Source organism: Chiroxiphia lanceolata, chromosome 6, assembly GCF_009829145.1.
Source record: "Chiroxiphia lanceolata isolate bChiLan1 chromosome 6, bChiLan1.pri, whole genome shotgun sequence".
NCBI classification, from domain to species: domain Eukaryota; kingdom Metazoa; phylum Chordata; class Aves; order Passeriformes; family Pipridae; genus Chiroxiphia; species Chiroxiphia lanceolata.
This window is the reverse complement of record NC_045642.1, coordinates 62771522-62788918: the sequence shown is the minus strand read 5'-3', so window position 1 is coordinate 62788918 and position 17397 is coordinate 62771522. Positions and strand designations below refer to the sequence as shown.

Genomic DNA, 17397 nt, shown 5'->3' with positions numbered 1-17397 from the left:
GCTGAGCCCCCCCAGCTCCCTCAGCTGCTCCTGGTGCTCCAGACCCTTCTCCAGCTCTGTTTTCTTCCCTGGAAATGCTCCAACCCCTCAATGTCTTGTCTGAGGGGCCCAGAACTGCCCCCAGGACTGGAGGAGGTGCCTCAGCAGTGCCAGCACAGGGGACGGGCACTGCCCTGCTCCTATGGCCACACTGTTCCTGGTACAACCCAGGTGCCACTGGCCTTCTTGGCCACCGGGGCACGCTCCTGTGCTGCTGAATTCTGGGAAGAGGATTTACCTGAGCTGGTGTTTAATTACTGCAAGAAGTAAACAGGGTGCTGGGGTTTTTAAGGACATCTGTCACTGTGCCATATTTTTGTTTTCCAAGCAGTTCCACCCCGAGGGGTGCACACACAGATCCACTGCACTGCACAGCTCACCTGAGTGTTGGACTGGAACAGCAGTGCACTAAACTGCACTTCTGGCTACTTCTCATTATCCTAATTGGATTACTCTGGGCATGCTCAGCTGACAGACAAGTACATTAGATTAACTCTGGACTTCCCAGGAAACATGCTGCTTAACAGCATCTCCCTGGCATTTTTAGTAGCTGTATTTTATTTCCTTTCCCATCACTGAGACTAAACACGTAATGTGAGGTGTAGAACAGTTACAACAGGACAGGCAGCAGTATTTCCCTGTTTATTTGACTAATGCTTGTTACAAACCTTTATTTCTGGGTAGCAGCTTCCTATTGTTGGCCGTGTCAGGAGTGTAAAGATGCAAATCTCAGTTTTAGTTTTGCCATAATACCCTTTTGAGTGCAGCTTGTACAGCCAGAGTGCTTGGAACAATGAGAAAATGAAATAAAAGTCCATTTCTGAGCACTGCAGTGATGGAAACAGCAAGGTGAGCCTCTGGCATTACCTTGGAGGAGGAAAAACTCTTTCCTGGAGCTCTGGGAGTGGCTGTAGCTCATTTTTGAAGTTTGGGCCACAATTTAAGGCTACAAACCCACATCCCTCTTCCTACTCTTGGCACCAGCTGGAAGTGGGAGCTGCAGTTTTCCCATTGCTTCCTCCTTTGCCGTTTCCTTCTTCATCTTTCACTGGAAGGAAATTGCAGTGCTGAAGGAACGGTTGATGAAATGTGATTGTTGAAGATTTCTCAAGGTTTTGTGTAGTAAAAGCAGAAGAGTTTCAGTTTTTATTTCTGGTGTGCCCGAAATTCCAGTGCAAGGATTTTCAAAAGGGCGCTTCCAGTTTTATTTAGGCAACCAACCCATTGGCTTTGCTTGCTTGACTAAGCTTCCCTTAGAAATTCCAACGACACCAGTGCAGGTTTTTGGTTCAGTAAAGAGTGCAGGAATGGAAAACTGTAGCCTAAAGTGAAGTCTCGTAGAATCATGGAATGGTTTGGGTTGGAAGGAGCCCTAAAGTTCATCTCATTCCAACCTCCTGCCACAGGCAGGGACACCTTCTACTAGACCACGTTGCTCCAAGCCCCATCCAACATGGACTGGAACAGTTCCAGGGGTCCAGGGGCAGCCACAGCTTCTCTGGGCAAACTGTGCCAGGGCCTCCTCACCCTCCCAGCCAGGAATTCCTTCCCAATATCCCACCTATCCCTGCCCTCTGGCAGTGGGAAGCCATTCCCCCTTGTCCTGTCCCTCCAGGCCCTTATCCCAAGTCCCTCTCCAGCTCTCTTGGAGCCCTTTTAGACACTGGAAGGTGCTCTCAGGTCTCCCTGGAGCCTTCTCCTGGCTGAATTTCTTCCACATATGAATTCCTTCCAGAGCATGGGACCGGGGAACCCCAAAAAGCAGAAAAGCAGGTTTCCTGCCCCAGCACTGAGGTATCTGCGGGCATCACCCAGCACAGAGGACCTGATTGTAGGTGACCCCTTTCGCACTGCCAGCTAAAATTTGAGGCAGCAGCGTCATCCCGATGGGGGACAGGGCGAGCGCCCCCTCGCCAGAATGGAATGGGGCGCGTGAGGAGAACGATCCCACGGGAATGCCGGGCCACGGCGACCCGGGAGCGCTAATGGCCGCGACGCGTGGGGAGCCGGACCCTCACGGCCGTTAACGGGCCAAGCGCCCCTCGCCGACATTTTGGGGTTAATGAACGCGAATTCGGGGGCCGCGAGGGGGTTAACGAAAGGAACCGGGGCGGCGCCCGCCCGTGAGGGGAGGGCAGAGCGCTGAGGGCGGAGCGGGGCGCGGGCGCCGCTGGAGCGGGGCCCGGGGGCGGGCGGACGGCAGGGGGAGGAGGAGGAGGGAGAGGAGGAGGAGGAGGAAGAGGTGGGAAGGGGAGGAGGAGGAGGAGGAGGAGGGAAGAAGAGGCGGCAGCAGCAGCAGCAGCATGGCGGCCGGGCGCGAGCGGCTGAGCGCGCCGCCGCCGCCGCCTCCTCCGCCGCCGCCTCCATCTCCTGCCGCTCCCGAGCCGGAGCCCGCGGTCCCGCTGCCCAAATAGCCGCCCTGCCCCGGGTCCTGCCCCGCCCGGACAGCGCCCGGCCATGGAGCTCGCCAAGCCGGCCTTCCCCGCGCTGCCGCAGGCCAAAGAGGACTCTGAGGTGAGCGGGAGCTCCGCTGCCGGCCCCCCACCCCGCCCGCCCCGAGCACTCCATCCCCCGCCGGGGGTTCCCCTCACAGCCCTGCCCGCCCTGCGGTGCCTCCCGCACCCCTTCCCGCGGGATTCCCGCTGGGATCCGTCGCAGGCCTCGCGGGTCCGTGTCCCTCGCTGTGCTGGTGACACCCCCCGGGAGCACCGAGCGCATCCTCCCTCCCTCGTCCCTGCTGTGCTCTGCTCCCCCTGTTCCTCTCTCAGACCGCCCTCCCGGGTGCCTCCGGCCTTTCCCCGCCTGGAAACCTCACACTATCCCAGGCCGCTCCAAGCCCCGTCCAGCCTGGCCTTGGACACTTCCAGGCATCCAGGGGCAGCCACAGCTTCTGTGGGCACCCTGTGCCAGGGCCTCCCCACCCTCACAGCCAGGGAGCGGAGCCCCCTTGTTTCATCTCCTTTGGCTTTTGCCCTCCCGTAGCGGCCCCTCCTCGTTTTTTTTATCCCCTCCTCTGTGTCCACTGTGTCCCAGCCTTCCTCTTATCCGCCCTTTGCTTCCCCCTGCGTGTCCCTCTCCGTCTGTATGGACACCAGCCCTGTCCTCCCTCGCCCCATGGGCAGTGGGTACCTGCGTGTCCCTTCCAAACACTCGGTGCCTGCGGACTCTTTGCTCCTCCAGGAACAATCTGCCGCTCTGGTGAGCCCACCAGGGAGGTATTTTCGGGGTGTTCCAGAGCCAAGACCTCTCTGCGGACTAGGACAGGTGGTGGTGTGTGCCCGGGCTGAGCTGTGCCCTGTGCGGTGTCACAGCAGCGGGGTCAGCGCGGTGTCTGATTTCTGAACTTGGCCCGAGTCCCCGGCTCTGACCCTGGGCACTGGTGGTGTTTTTGTGTGTCACGAACAGCCCCGAGTGTCCCCCCTTCGGTGGCCTCAGATATTTAATGCAAAATGTCACAGCCTGGCGAGTATCTGAGCTCTTCAGGCGTCTATAGATCGCTGTATATTTCATAAACATCAGCGTTTATTTCTGTTTTAACAACACCGTTCTATGTTGTTGTGGTAAATTACCCAAATATGGAAGTGACTCTTTTTTGTTCTGTTTTTGTTGTCAAGATCACACGTTTACAAGTCATCCTGATTGTTTTCACAAAGTTGTAATCACTTTGTGTCTCCACACAAATCACATGCCGCCCTGTGGGGTCTATAATTTGTTTGTTTTAAAATAAATTTTATTTTTCTGGAGAAACCAATCATGTTATGCATAGTTATGTCTGAGAATGGTTAACTAAATTAGCCTGGGTGGCTTCTCATCTCGAATGTTTGTGTCTAGAATGGCTAAAGAGGAGTGTGTGGTTAAAATAAGAATAAAAACAGGGGTCACTGCCGGTCTGACAACTCTTAACTGATGAAAACTGAGATTATAATACAATGTCCTTCAGAGCATCTTCTGTTTTTTGGTTCTTTTTCATGCTTTATCTCTCAATAATATGATGTGTGATATATACATATAATACAGGTGATAGTGTGTTAGAATTTCACACAGTAGGGAATTTCAAGGATGGTTTTAAAAGCTGTAACTCCTTTTCAACATGTTACTTTTGTGTCTGACTAGATCTAAATAGAAGATCATTTAGAGAAATGACAAGATCTAAATACAAGGCAATACACAGTTGGAATGTTTGAGGAAAGGTTAAAACCGATGGAGAACATCAAAGTTCTCGTGGAGTTAACTTGTTGAAAGCAAAAGTGTAAGAGACTTCAGCCTAATCCTTAAGATAATGCTTTGGAAAAGCAAACTAAAATCATTCTGCCCTCCTTTTCCACGGGAAGCTGAAGATCATCTCTCATGCATGGCAGTGAGGAGGCCCTTTCCTGAGGAGTAATCCCTGATGTTAGTTCAGGAAGCTGGTGGTGAGTGGTTGAACGCTGGCCTGGCAGATTTGATTTCAAGATATTGGGAAGGGGAGGAGGGAGAACACGGGGAATCCCTGCTTGACTTCCTGCTGCTCAGGAAGGAGTAAGTGCAACTTTGTCACCTCTTTGAGTCAATCCAGCTGCCACCCCCAGCTCCCTTCTCCCTGCTGGCACTTATAGCCACGTGACAGCTTAAATAATAATAATTCAAAAAAAAAAAAAAAAAGGCCAAATCACTTTGTGATCTGGTTGACTGCACAGCATCACACTCTTTCCTGGCACATGGGAAAGTGGTGAGGGGTGAGAGTAGCCTGGATTGACTGAGACAGGCTGCAGGGATGTGCTCTGGATAAATAGGTCAGTTTTCCAGCCTGGATGTTGTTTGCCCTGTCCCTAATCCACACGTGGTGTTACAGCTCGCTGGATGTTTAAGCCACTTGGCTCTTGGTGCTTTTTGGAGATTGAGAAATATCTGAAAACCCCATAACTCATCACTCTTGCCAAGCTTTTCTGGGATATACCAGGAATGTCTGCAAACTGTGTTCTTTTACAGACTGGTGATAGTGAATATGTCGAAGTCTTGTGAGTAATGGTGATCACATGTGGCATGGAAACACTTCTGAGCTTAGATTTTTATATCTTTTTCTAAAATTAGCATATTTTCCAAGATAAGATCTCAAACTTTCTTAAATTTAAAAGTGCTGTGGGTCTTTTTTCCCACCAGTATAACCATGTATGTCTAAAAACTTGTTAAAAGAAGGTCAGATAAATAGCAATTATTGCATGTTGGCTTATTAGTACTGAGACATCTTAACACTTCTGGAAAGGTGATCACTAAGGACTAGAGTAATTCAAGGAATTTAATGGAAATTATTTTCCCATTGAATTTTAAACAAAAAAAGAACTGGCATACATATAATGGGAACACATCAGCAATTACCATTTTATTTCTTTGCTAAAAAATTAGCATATTTGCTTGCAAGCAGGCTGAGCAAACTCATATTCTTGATGTATTTAGGATTTTTTTTAGGACTCTCCATGGGTTTTTGTAATTAAATTAGCAGCTTGTTGACTAAGCAGCCATATTTCCCTTTTTATTATGCATAAAAACTGAGCTCTCTTTAGCACATGGGGCTTTTTTTAAAGGCATTTACATTTTTGACAGCTATATTTAGTCTGAAATGCTGGGTATTTTTGACTGCTTTTTTTTTTTTTAACCGGGATGCAGTCCGTCTAAAAGTGGAACAAATTCATCCAACATTTTTTTTTACTCTTACTTTTGATAGGAAACACAGATAACCCCACTTAAACACAGCGATTCCCCTCCTCTGCAGCCTCTTTAAAACAAGTAGGAAGCTGTATCATTAGAATTATTTTCCTTGCCCACGTCCTAGAGCCCAAAAAATGGAGGGGGAAAAAAGGCTGTGTTTTGGTGAGGGGATGTAAATCAGGTGGCAGATTTTGATCCCAGCCCCGTGGGATGCTCTCAGACTGCTCCACATGGAGCAAAAAAAAAAGCGCTCTGAAGTTTGTCAGTCGTGATTAACTTGTGCCTTGGATCCTTGGGAAGCGCTCGGGGATCCCCAGGCACGGTGGAGCAGTTTGTAGGGCTGGGGAGTTAAAGGACATTTGGAGTTGTTTTATCTAAATGAGGGTTGTAAAAGGACTTATCTGCCTCAGCACAGCCCCACTCACAGTTAAAACGAGGAGGGGCATGAGAAGGACATTCTTGCACCATTATAAACAACCCTGATAGTCTGCATGAGTGTGGCACTCCTGGCCCTTGGCTTTTGTGCTTCCTGTAAGCCGAAGAATTCTGGTTTATTGTTTATTTTTAATTTATCTCTGTGCTCTAATAGAAGCCAGTGCTGCTGGTCCTGTGTGCTGATGGTATTTAAGGAGCCAGCAGAGGTGTCTTTTGGACCAGTGTTCCAGAATGGGACAAATAAGAATCACTGATGTTTCTACTTTCCATTTCTACTTTTCCTTTAGTTTTACCTTTTATCCTTTTCCATGGCTTGTGTTTCCCTCTGCTAAAATAACCTTTCTTTTCCTGTTGTCCCCTTTTTCCTTCCCCTCTCGTTCCCACCTGCTGTTGTTGTCCCTCTCCACCTTCCTGCTTTTGTATTCCTTTGTATTTTCAATAGCAAAAATCTGTAGGACGAGGGCTTCCCATTGTCTGAGTACTCTTGAGAAATACACAGAATTCCCTGTAAAACACTGTCTCAATCCTTGGATCATTTCCTGAGCGTGGTGACCTTTGGATTAAACAGCTATGCAAGGGTGGTAATGTCACCTCACTCTTTATCAAGGTGCTTTAACCAGCCTTTAGCCAGTTTTGGGATAGCAGTGCAGTCCAAGCCTTCCTTAATTTAACCTCCTTAAGCTCTGGTCATGTTAGTGCCATGCCCACACCTTGGGGGAACCAAAAAAATTGGGTTTAATTTTGTGTATTTTATACACTTGCACCAGGATTTCTACCTGGAAAAAAAAAAATTATATATTTATATATCCCTGCAGTGGTCAAATTGTCGTAGGTTCCTTCCAGCTGAAATTATTCAGCATGTATTAAAAAAATACCTGTTTCAGTTCAAAGCTTTTTTAATGAATGTAACTGTCCAAGAACACGAAGCATGATCAAAACTGAAGACACAACCTTTCATTTCACTCTTGTTTGCAGCTCGTTTTGAGGCCCTTAAGTACCATCCTTCAGTGAGAGAGGTGACAGGTTTCAGTAATACTCAAATATTTTTCTTGAATGTGATTTCAGTGCTTCATTTAATTTGTCTGCTTTCTTATGAAAAGATGGCAAATGAATGTGTTCTACTACTGCTTTAGTGTTTGAAGGTTTCCTTTGGCAGTGTTTGGTCCGTTTTACAAAGGCCTTGATTTAACTCTGGTTTTGGGCAGGTCTTTACTGATAACATCCCCTCTCCCCCTCCTGTATCAGCTGAGAGGGTTTTTTTTAAATATTGTCTAAAATTCTTTCAAGCCCAAGATTTTACTTCACTGTATGAATTACACTTAAAGCTGCCTGGGAATTCAGCACAAAGCTTTGGGATCAGGACCCATCCACAATCCAAGCTGGATCCTGTGAAGGGGGATGATAATGGTGCTGGCAGTTGATCCAATCCTGCCCTCTGACTTTTCTGATACAACACCATCAGGCTGTAATTTGAATTTCCTCTACAGTGGCACAAAATTGGAGCCAGGATTTGTCCAGGATGGATGAAGGAATTGGAGCAGCCCTGTAACAGTTTCTGCAGCTTCCACTTCACGACGTTGTAGCAGGTTTGGGAGCAGAGGCTTGGAGTGTTACAGCCCATGTGAACATTCCAGGGGCAGGCAGGGGAACAAGATTCAGGCAGGAGGATTCTGGGTTTTTGAGGTATCAGTCATGCAGAAGTCCTGGCTGTGATGGGTTGTGATGGGAAGAGAAATCTGTGTGGGGAGGGAAGTGATGCCGTAAATCAACAACAAAAGAGCTGAGTGTGTGAAAAGGGTCACCTGGAGTGGTCAGGAAGGTTTTACTGGGAGCTGTGTGCAGCTTTTCCAAAGGATCTGAGTAATGGTCTGGGAAGAGGGAGAGTCGTTCGGGTGGTGGGTGATGCTGAGCAGGTGAGAGGCAGCAGTGAAACTCTGGGAAAGATACTTCCTAATGTCATCCTCCTTCAACAAATGATCGGATTTATTTTCCTGGTGCGATTTTCAGCACCTTTGAGAGCTTCTCCCTTCATCTGGGCCAGTCTGTGGTTTGCAGGCTCTGCTAATTATAAGGCAGCAGGAGTTTAAACCATCCCAAGGCGAGGGCAGAGCTGGGATTGCCTTTCAGCCAAAGCTCAGCTTTGACAAAGACCGGGGATGTGCCTTTTATGTGGGAAAATCAGACGGGTCTGCAGACTTCAACTGTCAGTCAGGGACCAGTTAAGCCCCGTCACGTGGATCCCTTGCACTGCATTCCTTCTGGAGAGGCACGTTGCATGAGGTACAGTTGTGTGCTGTGTGTAAAACCCCACAGTCTTTGCTTTTGTGGGGATCTCAGTGTCAGGGCTGTTAAACCAATTAAAAAAAATTCATCATGTCAATTTTATGTGAAGTCCCAGCCAAGGTCGCTCTTTCAGGGGGAAAAAAAAGTCCACCTGCCCTTGGAAGGTGTCATTTTTTGCTGTTAAACTGTTCTGAGGAAAAACAGGTGTGGCTGTGGCAAAATATGGACAAAATAAGTGTTGGCAGAGCTATTCTTGATGCAGTTTGGATATTGGATACCAAGAAGCTCTTTGTAGTGTGGACAAGTCTTACCTGTTAATTGATATCTTCAATTTATTTCAGCTGGAGATCGGCTTTGGAAGGGGAAGGGAGGGCTTTGAAATGTGCTTTATTCCCTCTTCTCTTGCCAGTCACTCCATTCTGGGACAGGAACTGAATTTAGAGGGTCCCTGGAATTTCATTTGTGCAAATACAAATTACAGCAGATAATTAAGGTTATTACAGCTCAGGCATCTCTTGCACTTGTCCACCAGCGAATCCCAGTCTAGTTTGGGGAGATAAGTCAGAGGTGAGTGACTCCTCTGTAAAACTTAAGGGTTGTGGGCATTATTTTTTGCATTCCTTCTCTTCAGTGTCTTGCAAGTGTTGATGAATTTGTCTTTCAGTGAGTTGCCCCATGTTCTGGAGAACCTCCCAAATCCTCAGCACCAAGGAATGCTGTTCCTCTCTCCATCTCTGGCATCATCAGTTGTTTTCTTTGCAGAATCCTTGCATTTGGTCTGCTAAAAAGGGAAACTTTCAGCTGTTATTTGTCAGACAGGGTGGAAAACAGGGTTGATGAATGAATTCCTTAAAATGAAACCTCTGCTGGGGTTCACTCTCCATTAGTAGGTCGGGTTTTTTACATAATCTTGCATAGCATTTGAATAATCTGGCATTGTTGGGTTCAAAAGCCTTGAAGGGCTGTCAGCAATCACCACAATCACTCTCTCAGTAGCTTGTGTACTTGCCTCAGATTAAATGTTTTCTTTCAACACCATCTCTCAGATACTTCTTTTGCAGCCTAAATCCCATTGGTAACTGTATCTTTTTTGCCTTCTTGAAGAACACCAAAGCCCGATGTCTGGGACCTGCACAGACATTTCATTTGCCTTGTTCAGAACGTCTGTGCTGTATTTTGGGGTTGGGCCCCTTTGCACTCAGTTCTTGCCTACTTTTGCAGAGTTTGCAGCTGTTGGGACTAACAAATTCCTGCTTCTAAAGCATTTGAAAGGAATATTTGCCTTGTTTTTTTTAAGTCCCCTCAGCCAAAGGGGACATGAATTTGTCTTTTCATTATGCTCCAAATTAGGACTTTTAAATTCTACAAACAGAGTAATAACCCCACTTAAATGCTCCTGTGTAGTCCTGGAGTGCAGCATAAGCTTCTCAGACTTTTATTGCTCTTAGTGTTCCTTTTATTCTTGGACAAAAATGTTTGGGTTTTTTTTTTTTTTCTTTTTTGAGGAGTGAATGATGCTTTTGTATCTGCAATGAGACAACAGGGTTATGCTAAACACTCTCAGGTCAACCTTCAAAGGATACAGTTCTGAAAATACCATCTTTTGTCACAGCATTTTTACTTTTCTGCTTCCAGGAGCTTTTATTCTTCCATCTGGAACATGCAGAAGTAATTTAGCTACTTCTGTGTCTTTAGCAAAACCCATTTCAGTGCATTTTATTTCCCTGTTTGTGCTACCACTTTAGGTGGTATCCAAAGGTTTGTTTTGAGTGGCTCGATGTTTGTTTGCTTTCTCAGAAAAGCTGTCCCAGATTCAATCCAAGTGTTTTCCAGAATAACTTCACTGATACTAAAATCCTTTCTAATTCCACTACCAAGAGCTAGAAAATCCTCCCTGTGCACCGTGGGGGTGTGTGAGGGAAGAACTGGGTTTTTATTGTATTGGGAAAAAGAGGTTTAATGGGAAATCGATGCTCCTGGCACAAGTGGAGGTGCTCAGGTTTAAGGGATCTTTCCTGGTGTAATCCTGACCTCACTTCACAGCTGGAATATTTAGGGCTTAGCTTTCCCATGGTTTTGAGGACACTGGAACATAACACAGGGGAAGTTTTCTCCTGGCTGCTGGTTGTGTGTGAATCAAACAGCAAAATTACGTGAATAAATGTATTCAGTATTTGATTTGTGGGACTATTCCCTTTTTTCCCCCTCCAGCTGATAACTGGGATCTCAGCTACAACTCCTTGGGCTGTGAGGGTCAAAGAATAGAGGACAGTGGGAGTTATAGGGAAGGAAAGACAGGAATAAGACTCTTCCTGAGCATTTTTCTGTTCAGCTTTGGCAGTGCTAAAATGGAGCAAAGGATGGGAATGTTGATCCTGGCATTTGCTCTGGGCATTCTGGTGGATTGTGAATAGCTGGGAATGGGGGGTGAACCCTCACAAACGTGAGGGTCTGGGATTTTGTGGGAGCTGTGAATTAACCAGCAGGGAGGATTGGTGTTTGTTGTGTCAGGATCCCTCCCAGTGCAGCTGTAGGATGGGCAAAAGTAGAATGCACTCAAATTTCTGGAATTGTTGAAGCCAAATCCTGGATATTCCCAATGAAGGCAGTTGAAGTGTATTAGGTGAGGCAGTGTGGATTTTAAGGGAGGTACCTGCCCTTCTTGTTATCCTCTGTTTTTCCAGTGGCTGCAGGAATGTACCAGGCAAAGGATTTATTTATTTTTTTTATTTCTGTGACTAATACAGGATGTTCTAAAGCTTTTTTCTTTTTTCCCCCCTCCTCATGTACAGATCTCTGCCCGGATATTTTGTGTATATGTAATTGTTTTTTATTTTATTTTTCAAGGATTGGACCTATCCCATGAGGAGAGAGATGCAGGTATGACACTTCCATTTACCATTTGAGGCAAAAAACATGGAGCATTCAGTGAGGGGGGGAAAAAAAAGAGCTGGTATCAAATCAGTCTTTACAGGTAAAGTGTCAGGCAGCACCACAGGAGACAGAATTAATTAGTTAATTAATGTGAGGATTTGCCAGCTTGGAATGCAGATATGCTTGGATTTCTGTTGTGCAAGTACTAAAAATAAATTAATTTTGTCCTTTTTTTTTTTTTCCATAATCCCCCAAATATTACAGTTTTGCCATTCTAAATGTTTTTAGATGATTGCTAAAAACGTATCAGAGCTTTGCTCTCTGACTTAAATTTGCTTGGAAGTGTTCTCCAGGAGGATGGAAAATCAAAGTGTTCCTTCCATCTATCAGCCAAATCTTTACACAGGATAAGGTTTATACAACTAAATAAATGGTTACAAATCAGTGGGATAAACAGTTAAAACCCAATGTTTTCCCACTTCTGGGACAGAGGTAGAAGAATTTCCATGTGTGCCTCTCTTTCCATGAGAGTGATTTGGAATGAGTTCCAAGACAGGATTATATCCCAAGTTAGAGTTCCCTTCACTTGATCTGGGGCTGGGTGAGATGCCGTAACCAACCTGGAACTCGGGCCCAATAAAGGGCTTGATTCCAGTTCCAAAACAAGATCTGCTGCACAAAGATCGTGTTTCTTTTATCCTGCCAAACTGACTATTTTTTTTTTCCCCTTGTCCTCTTGTAAATGACACTTGATAACACATCTCTCCCTAAAATGTAAATTATTTGTTTCCACGGCCCTGCTCCGAGGTGAGTGAAATGAGTTATTTCACATCATTTGGAGCTGGTATTAAATGTCTGTTCTTCCTCCTAGGAAATTTTACCTGGGTTATTTTTAGGCCCATATTCTTCAGCTATGAAAAGCAAGGTATGATTTTTCAGAATATTCTCCTCCCAGGGAAGCTTTGCTGTGGTGATTTGTTGCCGTGGGTTTATGTTCAGGTGTATCCATAGAGGGGTAAATTTGGTTGCAGCCCTCAGTTGGAACATGGAAGATCCCAGAGCAGAAGGAATATGGGATGGTCTGAGCTATTTGTATGGAAATTGAGTCTTGTAGTTAAAATTTAATATAAGTCTCTGAAAATTTAAACAGTTTGAGACCATTTCAGACCAGGCAATTTATTTCCTTCGTTAAAGTGTTGCAACACAAATCAGAGCTGGGCACTCACACACACAGAGCAAAACAAGGACAATTAAATCTCCAATAAAATCAAGCACTGCTAAGGCACAGCTTGGCTCTGCAAACTTGCCTCATACTTTAAATGATCTTATTTTCATGGTCTCATTCCAGCAAGAATCCAGTGCTGGCTGGAAATTCCTCCATCGTGTAGGGACTTGCAATTTCAGGGGAAGTGAGAGAGGTGGGCAGAGACAAACAAGTTCATTGAATGCCTCCCTTAATGCCTGATCTTTTTGGCATTGTTAGGAATGCTTTCTCCTTTTGAAAGACAACAATTTTCACCCTAAATTCTAGAAAACCAGCTCTGGTTTTCTTTGAGGACATGATATAGCCCTATTGTGTATGGTTATTAAATATATGTATTATATCCTTATTTTATATAGATATAACTACATATAGTTATTAAGTATAACCTTTTCTTTTTATTACTGTGTAATAGATGGATCTGTAATTTCAAAAAGATATTATTTTTCTCTTCCCACAGCTACCTATCCTTCAGAAACATGGAATAACCCATGTAATATGCATACGGCAAAACATTGAAGCAAATTTTATTAAACCAAACTTCCAACAGTTATTTAGGTGAGAAACCACCCAGATTCCTTTTTTTTTTTTTTTTTTTTGGGTGTGTGTGGGTGTTCTTTCCAAATATTTTCATGGTGTCAAAACCATTTGAAAAATGTACTGAGGTGCAGAAAGACTTTAAATCCAACCCATGAAGTTTGTCCGTCCTGCTGAACTCCAGACGAGCCTGAAATGAGAATTATCCGTTAGTTTTTCAGCAACTTCAGACTTAAAGTTGTTGGTTCTCAGAGGTGATTCTGTCAGGGGATGTTGGAGAAGGTTCCTCACTGCCTCCCTCACAAGGAGAGCTCCAGAGTTTTCCTTGATTGTGGGATTTCTGGAGCTCTCAGATCAGGAAGCAAAGCCAGGAGGGAAGTGCTGGGATCCTCCTGGGGGTGTGAGTAACTGGGGGGGCTGTACCAGTAGTAGCTACTCAGTGTTGTTGTTTACTCACAGCAACTGTTCTCGTTGCAGGTATTTAGTCTTGGATATTGCAGATAATCCAGTTGAGAATATAATACGATTTTTCCCTATGGTGAGTGTTTATTTGGGAATGGAGTTGCCCAGGAAGAGTTTTCCGAACTAACAGGCAGCAGTTTCAAGTTTGGGATGCCCATCCTGAGGCACCTGGAAGTGCTGCCAAGCTCTTAAGTGACACTTTAATAAGTGTAATTAACTCCTTTTTACAAGTGTGGAGACAGAGCTGTAAGAGCTTTGCCTTGCTATGGTCTCCAAAAAAAGGGAACACAACTGAAAAGGACTGGTCTCAAAACAAAGAAATGGGGGAATCCGGGGGACCTTGACCTTTGGGAAACTGTTATTTTGAGCCCAGGAGTATTTACATGTCTTGTATCAAATCCTAACCCAAATTCAAAACAGTAACTAGGTGTTGTAACTGAGTCTTAGGGCATCTTGAAACATGTTACTGCAGAGGAATTAAAAAGTAACGTTAAGTTAAACAGTTACATGCTGATATTTGGCAATAGAATAAACCCTTGATTTAGAGCTGTGGGGTTTTCTTCTCTATTTTAATTTAGTTTGCAACAGAGCACAAGCATTTTGTTCTTTCTTCCACCTAAAACCCTAGTTTTTCACTGACAATTTTATGGATAGTTAAAAGTGCAAAAGAAATACAAATGTCCAGTTGGTGCATTGTAAGACTGATAGGAAAATTCTACCAAAATTCAGGTGTTACTGCTACTTGCTTTTAAAATAATGTGGAAGTTTGACTCTTGTAATTTTTATTTTCTTTTTAGACTAAAGAATTTATTGATGGAAGTTTACAAAGTGGAGGTAAAATCATACTAACTTCTTTCCTTCATCTACTAAGACATTGTTAAAGCTTTAAAATTAATTAGTGGTATGTGTTAGAGGATCTTAATTATGAGGTTTTCTTAAATTTGGGGGGTTATTATGCTTGATTTGAACTTTATTGTACAAGTTCAGAGCAAAGTGTTCTTTCCTTTGGTCTTTGACTGGAAAATGAACCTCTTTGTATATCTGAGGTTTGGGGTCTTTTTTTTTTTCACTTTAAACCTGTTCTCTGCATGAGGTTTTTTTGTCCCTTCTCTAATGTAGGACCTTAAATTTGCACTGTGGTCCTGGAGGGCAGATTCCATCCCTCAGAGGAGCAGGAATCCCTGTTTCTGTATCCCAGGACAGAGCATAGTTAGTAACCCAGAGTGAACTAAGACACACCTGTTGTCCTTGTGCTTCCTAGTTCTCTGTAACAAGTCAAAACTACATTTCCAAGAATTTTATTCAGTTTATACAACTATGGTTGATTGGTTTTATTGCTTTGTTTTTTTTTTCCTTCTCAGGAAAAGTTCTTGTCCATGGAAATGCAGGGATTTCTAGAAGGTAGGAACCACCCCATCCTGCTTAGGAATATTTTTATAAACTGTTAAAATATATTTGACTGATTTCTGTTTGTTTCTTCTCAGTGCTGCCTTAGTTATTGCATACATAATGGAGACATTTGGGGTGAAGTACAGGTGAGAACAGGTATTTGTGCTTTAATTCAAGGGGGGTAAGTGAATAATCACTTTGGAGGGAGCACAAACAGTTGTGTGTTCACTCAGTCTCAGGAGGTGACACTGCCCTGGTGAGTGAGGACTTTACAAGGGGCTGATTGTTCCATTTCACTTCACTGCAGGTGTGTTTAAATCCTTCATTTTTATTTTTTTTTTAAGAAGTAGGGACCTGCTGCTAATGGAAGTGGGACAGCAGCCTTATATCCATGGATGTAAAACTATGGGAGAGGCCCCAAGGGCTGTTCTAAGCACTGTGTTGAGAAGAAATCCAGCTGAGGACTGGGCTGGGCAAACAGCATTTTACACCTACTGCCTCCTGTTTTGTTGTAAAACCAGTTGTAAAAACAGTCCTTTGGAGGGTTTAGAGGTTCTGTAGTTCCTAGGAACTGATAATCTGAAGGAAGACTCAAACCACAAACTTTTGTATAGTCTGTTTTCCACTGAAGTGTTTTCTCTCTCCTTCTCCTTTTAAGGGATGCATTTACTTATGTCCAAGAAAGAAGATTCTGTATTAATCCTAATGCTGGATTTGTCCATCAACTTCAGGTGACTGGTTTTTTTTTTCTGATAATAACTCAAAAGCCATTTGACAAATCATTTTCCTACCAGACAGACATTTCTACTCAGACTTCACATTTACTAACAACTAAATGTCAGGAGCTGTAGCAGGGCTTGGCAGGGAGATGAGTGGGCACCCCAGCTCCTGAGACTGAAGCTTTAGACCTAGAAAATCCAGGAGGGAAGGAGAAATAAAACCCCTGGGGTGTGCAGCGATTAAGAGGCTCTGAAACCTCTTTGCTGGTGGCCGAGGGAGCTGCCAAGTGAATTGTGGCACCTACCAGTGATGCTGCTTGGCACTGGCACTCAGAGCTGGGGAGATTCACAAGTCTGAGGCGGCAAATAGCAGAATCCTGGAGTTGCTTCGTCATATTCCAGGAGTCTGGCGGGCAGATAGCGTGCTGACAGAGATTTGCAGTGTCTCTGCTGAGGGCTGGCAGCAAGATGATTGAGTATCTCCCAGGTTTGTGTGTTCCTTAAAGCCATTTTTTTAAGTCATCCCCCAAGTTTTCTTTAGCTCTGTCTGCCTTGATGGTTTTTGTCATTCGTGGCAAAGCAGCAAAAGATTCTCCTCCTCCAAAATCTGTGCCACGTTTTAAAATACTCTCCAGTCCGTCCTGGTGAACTTCCTGAATTCATCCTCCTCCTCCTTGCAAAGCATTATGCCAAATTAGTTGCTAATTGCATGATGCATTTTTCAACCTTTTCAGGAATATGAAGCCATCTATCTAGCAAAATTAACCATCCAGATGATGTCACCACTGCAGCTGGAGAGATCCCTCTCGGTTCCACCCGGGAATACAGGTGAGAAGCCCCTCCTGTCGTGTGTGAGGTGATTTTTACACCCCCCCTAAGTAAACCTTTAGGAGCAGAATAAATTGGGATGGCTGCAGTTGGTGTGCAAGCAGTGTCCAAACTTCAATATGCTTAAATATTCTGTTCTCCAACGACTGAACTTCCCTCTTCTCCCTTTTGCAGGAAGTTTAAAGAGGATGCACGAGGAGGATGAAGAACTTGGAACCATGCAAGTGGCAGCAGCACAGAATGGATGAGAGCTGAGGACAAGCACTGTTTGTATTATGAATTCCTGCCAAGAAAGGTGAAGAAAACTAGGGGAAAAAAAATGACTTAATAATGCAAAACAATGAACACACATTGCTTCTTTTCAATTACATGTTGCTTTCAGATGTAAATCTGCCTCTGCAACACACTAAGCATCATTTTTAAGATGTTGGACTTCTTGAATGAATAGATGGCACTGATTGTTTTACTCCTTTTTTACACTTTACAGTTTTATTCTAAACCAAGATTTTTGGACTTGCAAAGAGGTATTATTGCAATAATGCACTTTTCATACTTGAAATTTCTTTATTTGTATGATATAAAGTTATTACTTTAAACAAAATGCAAGCGGGGGGGGATTTGTTTATAAAGTTATTTGTGTAATTTATAACAAGAGACTTTAGTAAAGAAAAGGTTTGCTAAAACTCACCTTGTTCTCAGTATGTCTCGTGGTAGAAACGTGCTTCAGGAGCTGCACAATGTGCTGCTGCTGGCAGTGAGCTGAGCAGTGTTTAACCTCACTGTACACTGAATTATCTTGAGACTGCCACTCTGGGACTCACTGTTCTGAAAATCTCCCTGTTTTTTGGAAGTGAAAGTTGAACAGGGTACTGATGACTTAATGAA

The 17397-nt window shown here is 44.4% G+C and overlaps 2 protein-coding genes across 2 annotated transcripts in view; one reads left to right on the top strand and one right to left on the bottom strand.

The window, feature by feature from the left end:
• LOC116788859 (maestro heat-like repeat-containing protein family member 6) overlaps window positions 1-17397 on the bottom strand; it is a 946858-nt gene that overhangs the window by 742459 nt on the left and 187002 nt on the right. The window lies entirely within an intron of this gene.
• On the top strand, window positions 2311-17195 carry STYX (serine/threonine/tyrosine interacting protein). The gene is made up of 11 exons (XM_032692106.1): window positions 2311-2553; window positions 11290-11322; window positions 12188-12241; window positions 13038-13135; window positions 13592-13652; window positions 14374-14410; window positions 14938-14977; window positions 15061-15111; window positions 15624-15696; window positions 16419-16512; window positions 16687-17195. Exons 1-11 carry the CDS (start codon window positions 2497-2499, stop codon window positions 16758-16760), a joined length of 672 nt encoding a protein of 223 aa, XP_032547997.1. The 5' UTR covers window positions 2311-2496; the 3' UTR covers window positions 16761-17195.

Bases quoted from the DNA above. Each gene is read 5' to 3' on its own strand.
- STYX (XM_032692106.1), top strand. From the start codon at position 2,497: ATGGAGCTCGCCAAGCCGGCCTTCCCCGCGCTGCCGCAGGCCAAAGAG. The intron at 13,653-14,373 runs GTGAGTGTTTAT...TTTTCTTTTTAG, and splicing joins TAATACGATTTTTCCCTATG to ACTAAAGAATTTATTGATGG. The intron at 16,513-16,686 runs GTGAGAAGCCCC...TCCCTTTTGCAG, and splicing joins GGTTCCACCCGGGAATACAG to GAAGTTTAAAGAGGATGCAC.